General features: G+C 40.0%; 1 protein-coding gene across 1 annotated transcript; it reads left to right on the top strand.

Moving 5' to 3' along the window:
- The first annotated feature begins 234 nt into the window (after nt 1–234).
- LOC129406031 (olfactory receptor 5A1-like) lies at nt 235–7,620 on the top strand. Its single transcript, XM_055143772.1, has 2 exons — nt 235–1,197; nt 7,495–7,620. Exons 1-2 carry the CDS (start codon nt 235–237, stop codon nt 7,618–7,620), a joined length of 1,089 nt encoding a protein of 362 aa, XP_054999747.1.
- The last annotated feature ends 1,716 nt before the right edge of the window (nt 7,621–9,336 follow it).

Below are 9,336 nucleotides of genomic sequence, written 5' to 3'. Positions count from 1 at the left end.
ATGGGGGCTTGGGAAGATCCTGTGAAGATCAGTCATGAGCATGGAGGTGATTAGGTTCTGGAGCTTTGCGGTTGCTGGGGCTCTTTTAGGGGCAGAGGAATACACCTGCCCCCTCAGAAGCTCCCCAATGAATCAACTTGGCATGGGAGGAGGAGCCATATCTGCAACATATTGCTCTCTTCAGAGACTTACTTGTGCGTCCATCATTTTATTCTTTCTCCTTGTTATCTACAGATGGAATCAGACAATTCCATGGAAATAGATAGAAATTACACATCATCAGTGGTCATGTTTGTTTTCCTGGGAATCACAGATGAAAAAGAGCTGCAGCTCATTCTCTTTCCAGTCTTCCTAGGAGTCTATCTGGTGACCTTATTCTGGAACCTGAGTCTTATTATACTTATCAGGATGGACTCTCACCTGCATACGCCCATGTACTTTTTTCTCAGCATCTTGTCGTCTATAGATGTCTGTTATTCTACTTCCATCAGCCCCAGGATGCTTTCAGACTTCTTCAAGGATGATAAGACAATTTCCTTTATTGCCTGTGCTACCCAGTATTTTGTGGCATCCTGGATGGGTCAGACTGAGTGTTGCCTCCTGGCCGCCATGGCCTATGACAGATACGTGGCCATTGGTAACCCTCTGCAATACTCAACCATCATGGCGCCTGGGCTCTGTCAGAAGATGGTGACTGGGGCCCTTGGAACTGGTTTCATCTGTAGTTTGCTTGAGACAATTCCTGCCTTTCGTATGTACTACTGTGGGTCAAATGTCATTCAACATTTCTTTTGTAACATATCTGAGGTTATTGTCTTGTCTTGCTCTAGTCCCTTCATCACCCAGATGATTCTGTTTTTGGCAATTTTATTTGTTGGCTTTGGTTCTTTCCTTGCTATTTTGTTATCCTATGGTTTCATCACAGCATCCATCCTAAAAATGTCTTCCATCAAAGGTAGTCTTAAGGCCTTCAATACCTGTGCCTCACATTTGGCAGTTGTAGCACTCTTCTATATCCCAGTCTTCTTTGTTTACTTACATCCTCATTCTACACACTCTGAAAAGCAGGACAAGATGCTCTCAGTTTTCTATATTATCATCACCCCCATGCTAAACCCTCTTATCTATAGTCTGAGGAACAAGGAGATCAAAGAAGCACTCAAGAGGATGATAAAGAAGGCTCAACATTTTTTTTCAGTGAGTTAAAATTTAATATGCTTTCATAATGAAAAACAGCGGAAAAGAAACAAATACCAAGAAAATCATTTACACAATTTCCCAGTGACTTCTACATCTTAGTTTGCTTAAAGTTTCTGTTTCAAATAAAACCAATTTTGTTTATATTTAAATATATACCTGTGATTAATAATTTATATACACAGGGAAGTTGATAATGAAACATATCTATAACAGAACACACAAGTAGATTTTCTTTTACTTGCTGAAACATTTCAAATGTCTATTTTCCTTTGGAAAACATGGGTGTTTGAAATAGTAGCATGGATGACACAATTTCAGAAATGTGCCACTCTAAGCAATGGTGATGATGATGATCATACCGATTATTTTAAATTTCTTATATTACATTGTTTCTCTTCATTATTCAGAATTTCAGTCTTTCTTAAATGGATGTTGTACTCTAGACAGCCTCCGTACTAACAATGTACTATGTATAGCCTCATGGAAAAGGATTTGCTTCATCATATCCTTATATTAAAATCTACACTCACCTTTTATTCTCCAATTATTTTGTAGATTGTGTGCTTATATGTGACTGTGCACATCTGTGTGTTTCTGTGTGTGTTGGATAACATTGAATTGTCTTTGTTCCTCCCCCAAGGAACTTAGGGTTATTGAGACACTCCCACAACAGTGCCCAGTTTCCATCAAGCACTAATCACCCTACATTGCTTTTCTCTTTCCTTTATGTCATTTGCATGGTTTATTTAGCAATGTCTTTTTTAACAGAAAGAAAGACAGTTAATGCTATGCCTTGTAACATGGGGGTTAACTGGCTACAGAATGATATTTACTCCTGGGCATCTGTATTTACTTGACTTAAGCCTCAGTTGCCTTTAGTCCCTACCACCCCAAAAGTGGGGTCCCGACAGGGGACTGGATGGACCCAGGGCAAGTTGTAAGCTACCCTAGCATCGAAATGGGCCAGGCCAAGAGCCATAATACTTAACAATAAGTTAAGAGCATGGTCATGGACAAACTCTGTCATGACCCAAATAAGGTAACTGAATAAGGACCTTGCTGGGGTTAGGAAAGACTAACCTGGCCTGAGGACTATGGTCTGAAATATATAGTGAGATGTCCCCAGAAAGAGCCAACCTTTAAGCTTAATATATTTCTTACCGTGTTCATACAAAATGATTAGGAATATTATAAGTAAAATTAATATGATTGCTTAAATGAATTACTAGCTGAGGAAAGGAGAAAGCAATAAACCCTGGATGAAATTCTGCCCTTGTATGGATCTCCTAGTAATCTGGAGTAATCTCCTCAAATGAGATTTTGTCCTTAAATTAATCCTCTAACGTAGTGACTTTACCTCTGTTTGTTATTATGATAATGCTCAATCCACCTTAGTGTACCCCCACCCTTCATGATTTCTATATACTGTAAGGGGTAAGAGGGGACTGGAAAGTCGATGACTAGATGTTGAAGACTAGAAAGTCGACAATTAGAAAGAGGATGAGAGGGGCTGGAGCAATAGCACAGCGGGTGGGGCTTTACCTTGCATGCAGCCGACCTGGGTTCAATTCCCAGCATCCCATATGGTCCCCTGAGCACCATCAGGGGTAAGTCCTGAGTGCAGGGCCAGGAGTGATCCCTGTGCATCGCTGGGCATCACAAAGAAAGAAAGAAAGAAAGAAAGAAAGAAAGAAAGAAAGAAAGAAAGAAAGAAAGAAAGAAAGAAAGAAAGAAAGAAAGAAAGAAAGAAAGAAAGAAAGAAAGAAAGAAAGAAAGAAAGAAAGAAAGAAAGAAAGAAAGAAAGAAAGAAAGAAAGAAAGAAAGAAAGAAAGAAAGAAAGAAAGAAAGAAAGAAAGAAAGAAAGAAAGAAAATGAGAACTGAGACTTTGAAGACTTTGGGACATTGAGGTTTTTGAGGACTTGAGGGTGGCGATGACTAGAAGGAGGACTAGATGACGATGATGACTAGAAATAGAGGACTTTGAGGTCTACGAGGAGACTAAGAGGATGGAATTCTGATGACTGGGACTGCGACCAAAACCACAACTACAATTGCACTGTAAAGGGAGAGATCGGACTATGCTGGGGAGGAGAGAGGAATAAACTGAGTACCAACTGGCCTGGGGCCCAGGCCCGGTTTCTCTGTTTCCCTGTCCCTCATCCATCCATCGCCCATCATCCAGTCGGGGGAGGCAGCCCTTGGCCACCGAACACTCACGTCCCCTACATGCTCACTGTGCTTTTTTCATGGAAATTCACTGGTGTGATACAGAAAGATTATACAAAATACAATTTTCCTTGAGAAAAGAAGAACCACAGTGAGAACTCATGAGTAGAATATATTTGTACATATTCTACCCTTAATTATGTTTTTAATTTTAGTGTTTAGCATATTTTCTTTTAGATATTTTGTGCATTTTGGTTCATTAATTGCATTACTCTCATACACACCAATTGCCTGTACTTGAGTTCCAGCCTATTGGTTCTAACATCTTTGATATATGTGTATCAGTCTTCTTAAGTTATACTGATTTCAACTTGGATCACTTATTTTATAGTTTGAGTTCCTATTTTCTAGTTCATCACTTCTTAGCAAGGAATCATATGGCCCCCTGTGGGCTCCCAGGATATTTCAAGAGGGCCACAAGTGAAAATTGCATAAATGGCTCTCCCTGTCGGCTGCGCCCAGGTTTGAGGGGGTCGGTCCTGGTCCGCTCGCACAGACGGAGCGGCCCGGGCCAAGGGGGAAACAGAAGAGCAAACGAGGGCCAAGCCGGTTGATTGATCAGTTGCCATTTATTCCATTCACTCCTGTCTCTCCCGGCTCTCGATCTCTTCTCACTCTGGAATCTCTTCACTAGTCTCTCCCCCTACTTGTCTCTCTCCACCTTGCCCTTTAGACTACACACAGGTAGCAAAATCAACATAAGAAAGCCCTTCCTGAGGGCAGGGCATTCCAAAGCCCTTCCTGACTGCCAGCAGGCAAAATACCTCTTAAGGTTTTTCTCCTTTCCTAAGTCTAAGAACTCATTAATATCTTAATACTAGTCATTTTTGTACGGACACAGTAAGAAATACATTGAGGCTTGTAGGTCAGCTCTTCTGGCAACATCTTGCAGACTCAGACTACAGCACTCAGGCCAGATTAATCATTCCTAAAACTAGCAGGATCCGAATCTAGTTATTACTTTTTGGATCATGACAGCATTTGTCCATGACCAAGCTCTTAACTTATAGTTAAGCATTAGGCACAGGCCCATCGCGATGCCAGGGTAGCACATAACTCACCGCTTGCCCTGGGTCCGTCCCATCCCTCATCGGGACCCTGCTTTTGGGGGTGCTAGGAAGTAAGGGCAGCTGAGGCTTAGGTCGAGAGAACAGATGCCCAGGAGGAAAATATCATGCAGAGTCAAATGACTCCCAGGTTACAAAAACATAGCATTTGCTACAAGTCTTCCTGTGCCCATACAAAAGGACATGGCTCTGAATAACTATGCAAAGGACTCAAGGAGAAGAAAAAAACAATATTTACAAGTCAACAGCACACAAAGAAAGAAGTTACAAATAAACACAGAGGAAAGTTCCCAATAAACCTAAACTACCTGAGGCCATGTTATCCTACAATGGGGAGCTATGGCTTACAAGACTAGGGACCAACTAGTTGGCTATGGGAATCGGAGAAAGGTAAGAGGTGAACAGAGCCAGTGTAGTATAAGATTGAGAAACACTGAACTAGCTCAATGATTCTAATTTATGCTTGATCTAATATATTATAAATAATCTATTTCTTTTTTGAATCTTATTTACTAAATTCCAGAGTTCTAGAATTTCTGTATGGTTATTTTAATGATTTCTAGTAATGATCTCTTAAAGTTCATATTATGTGTGTGCATCATTTAATTATTTGTTGAATTGTTTGTATTTTCTCATATATCATATTGTCCTTAAAAACAGCTATTTGCAATTCTTCATTGGTTGGAACAAATTTCTGTTTTCATGCGTTTGGCTGCTGGAAGATTTTTGTATGTGTTAAGCATAGTTTCTTAATTTATCATGTTTATTTATGCTTTGCATTGTTTTCACATATTTGGTGAAGCAGACACCTCCTCAACTTATTGCAAATCGCCTATGCAAAGAAAATATTTTTATTCACTCTGCTTTTGTGTAGTATTATCTCCCACTTTGTACAGATATTCTTACCCAATCTTTATGCTCCCCCTAATGGCCAAATTCTTCATTTTATGTGGGCGATGTGATCTGAATTACTGTTAATAGCAATGTTTCAGGCATGCAGTTTTGGTAAGCCTCACTCACACGAAAGTGTCAGCATCATGACACTAGTCTCTAAACGTCCTCTTCCTCCTTTTACCCACTTTAACAAACTCAGTTCTGTCGGCTGACAATCAAGTCCTCTTATCGTTGATCAATTTTTATTCCTGTACTATGGTTTCATTATATTCCAAACATGAGAAAGATCATTTGGTATTTTTCCTTTTCCCTTTGACTCACTTAACTTGCCATGATACCCTTCAGATCCATCCATATAGCAGAAAACTACAGGGATTCTTTTTTTTTTTCTTATGTCTGAGCAGTATTTCATTGTATATGTTACTTTATCCATTCATCTACTCCAGACATTTGGGTTTCCACATCTTGGCTACCATGAATGTAACTATATGAATATAGGACTGCAGTATCTTTTTGATTTACTACTTTTTTATCTTTTGTGTATGAAGCTACAATATAACATAGATAAGCCATATGAAAAATCAATTATTAATTTCTTAGTAGTCTTCGTGCTATTTTCCATAGAGGCTGGACCAGCCAATAGTCCTAACAAGAGTGTATGAGGATTCCTTTTCCCACGTTCCCACTAACACTGATGGCTTCTATTATATTTGATGAATGCCATCTCACTGGTGTGAGGTTATATCTCATTATCTTTTTGGTTCATAATTCCCTTTTGATAAGAGATGAAGAGTAATTTTTTCTTTCTTTTTACTTTTTAGGTCACACTCAACAATGCTCAGGAGTTGCTCCTGGCTCTGCACTCAGGAACTACTCCTAGCGGTGCTCAGGGAACCATATGGGATTCAGGGGATCGAACCACATGCAAAGCAAATGCATTACTCTAGCTGTACTACAGCTCCACCTTGGAGGTGCGCATTTTTATTTACCAATTAACCATCTGTATGTTTTCTTTGAGGAAGTGCCTGTTTGTCACTTTTTCCAATGCAGAAGCATCTAAGACTTATGGAGTTCTATTTGTGTATTTTTACTTTGATTTTCTTGGCCAATGGTGTTGAACAATTAGAGATACCTCTTGAGACATTTCATGGAGAGTTTTGCCTATGCTTTCTTCAGTGTATTTTTGGACCCAGATAAAATATTGAGATTTTTAAAGTTGATTTTGTGTATAGTGTAAATGTACTTACACTATACATACACTATATGGGGACTGGAGCCGTAGCACAGTGGGTAAGGCGTTTACCTTGCAAGTGGCCAACCCAGGGTTCAATTCCTCAGTCCCTTTTGGAGAGCCCAGCAAGCTACCGAGAGTATCCCGCCCATACAGCAGAGCCTGACAAGCTATCCGTAGCATATTCAATATGCCAAAAACAGTAACAAGTCTCACAATGGAGACGTTACTGATGCCCGCTCAAGCAAATCGTCAAACAAAGGGATTACAGTGCTAGTCCTACAGTATAGTGTAAGAAATGAACCCAGATTCTCTCTGTCTCTGTCTCTCTCTTTCTCTCTCTGTGCACGTGGTTATCAAGTTTTCTCAACATTGTTTGTTGAAGAGTTTCCTTGCTCCACTCCGTGTACCTAATTCATTTGTCAACGATTAGCTATCCACGTATCTAAGACTTTATCTATGGGCTCTTATCCCATTGGAATGAGAGTGTGTAACGGCCCAATTTTAGGGAGGGGCAGGTGAAAAGAGGGTGTGGGGTACAAAATTGTATTATTTAACAAAGTCTTTGATTACCCTCAAATAACTTATTTTATTTTTACAATGTTTTCAATATTTGTTATTATTAACCTATAGATGCATGACTAAATATTGTTAACGTTTGTGGTTTTGAGACACACAGTTTTCGCACTTCAACATCACCACAGTGCCCAAGACCCTCTGCCATCACTGCTATGCTGATGTCACTTCTAGTTCACCTCTTCCTACCCCTCAGCCACTTCCCTTCACCACTTGGTTATTTCAAGCAGTAGGAGATTACTCACCATCCAATGAAATAGCTGAAGTCTTATGTTTTGTTTATGTTCTTATTCTTACAGCTCAAAGTGAAACCTCCCAGAAACCTCTTTGTTTCCCAGAAGGTGGCACTGCAGCTCCAGTTAGTGGCTTCTATCCTTTTAGGACTGGAGTGGGCACACTCGGCCATGCTATGGATCTGTGCATGAGGGTCACTCCTGGTAGTGCTCAGGGGACTATGTGGCATCCAGGACCAAACCTGGGCCCTCCTGTGTACAAAGATCATGTTTAACCGTTGGGCCCTATGTTTGATTCTGTAGTTTCTCTCTTAATAAGAGTTTGTGGCCCGATTTTTTCAGTGCATTTATTGTTTGCTAACACTCATCCTCAATCCTTACTTGGGACCATGTGAAATGAGCTGGTCCAGGAGACTGGGGATGGATTTTGAATTTGTGGTTTGGAGGTGATCATGGACCAGATGGAGGCATCTAGAACTTTGTTGCCAGGGAATTCTTTCCTTTAATACCCTTTGATAGTCTTGTCTACTTTTTTTTTTTTTTTTTTTTGCTATATCTTCTTGTCTTCCACTTAGGAAAGTCCCAACTCTACATTCTGGATATTACCAAGAAAGCAAGTGTCTCTAGCATGATTTGCATACCTGTAGTCACTCACTCCTCACCTTTTTAGTGGGGAGTCACTTTTGTTTTTTAAATAATTAAGCTTTTTTCGGGGGGGAGCTTTAAGAGAGGTGTTTTGGGGCATTGTTCCCCCTGGTCATCTCCAGTAATTAAACTCAAATTTATTATTTCTTCCCACTACAGCTAAAATCTCCTCTAAGAATGTTAAACTTCTGGGGACAGAGAGATAGTACAGCACTAAGGTTCTTGCTTTTCAAGTGACTAACCTGAATTAGAAGCCCGGAGTGCCATATGGTCCCTCAAGTCCTCCAAGAATAAGCCTAAATAGAGCCAGATGTGGCTGGAAAAAACAAAAACAAGAAACAACCCACCTCTAATCTTTCACAAGATTTTTCATACCTGGGTGTCTACAATAGCAAACTTCTCGAGATATTTTTTCTTGACCGTAACTGAGAAAAAGTGTTGGAGTTATCCAATGTCCACAGTAACACATATTAGGAAAGTACTTACAATGCCCAGTTACTTAGCAATGTATGAAAAGTTTGGACCCAATCCCTTGCATGCTAACATTTAAGACTTCTTCCTGGGGGAGAAGTACCCAAAACACCTAGTTTTGAAAGCCAATTGGTTTTATGTCCTGAAGTCTAAGTCCTGAGATATAACAAGCATGCTTATAACGAATAGGAGAAATTAGTGTATAGATTTTTTGCGGTATGAACCATAAAAATTTTCATTGAAATTTATTTAGAAAGATGTGATGGGAGAGAAAAGGAGAAGTACACGTTCATGAGAGAACACAGGCTTCTCTAGAGTGGAAATAGGTAAGCAGAGAAATGTCAAAACAAGCAAGTGCAGGGACTAGAGAGTTCTCATAGGAGGAAAAGAAATCTACTCTACACAATGAGTGATACACTCATTTGAGATTGAGCATCAGAGACAGGGAAAAAGTAAAACTGCCCTCATTAATTCTTAATGCTATGCTTGCACTATTTAGACATGTGAAGTCTAAATCTTATTACTAATGCATCACTGTAATCCCATTGCTCATCCATTTGCTGGAGCAGGCACCAGTAACATCTCCATTGTGAGCCTTGTTACTGTTTTTGGCATATCGAATACACCACAGGTATCTTGCCAGATTCTACTCTGTTACTAATGTAACACCAAAAATCAAAGCCAATTATTTTTATTTAAAGAGGGGCTGGAGCGATAGCACAGTGGATAGGGTGTTTGCCTTGCACGCAGCCAACCCAGGTTCAATTCCCAGCATCCCATATGGTCTCTCGA

Source organism: Sorex araneus, chromosome 6 (assembly GCF_027595985.1).
Source record: "Sorex araneus isolate mSorAra2 chromosome 6, mSorAra2.pri, whole genome shotgun sequence".
Lineage (NCBI taxonomy): Eukaryota > Metazoa > Chordata > Mammalia > Eulipotyphla > Soricidae > Sorex > Sorex araneus.
The sequence above is the reverse complement of the archived record's forward strand: the minus strand, read 5'-3'. Positions and strand labels throughout refer to the sequence as shown.

Coding starts and splice junctions, on each gene's coding strand:
- LOC129406031 (XM_055143772.1), top strand. CDS start 235: ATGGAATCAGACAATTCCATGGAAATAGATAGAAATTACACATCATCA. Junction 1,198..7,494: donor AGGCTCAACATTTTTTTTCA/GTGAGTTAAAAT, acceptor TTATTCTTACAG/CTCAAAGTGAAACCTCCCAG.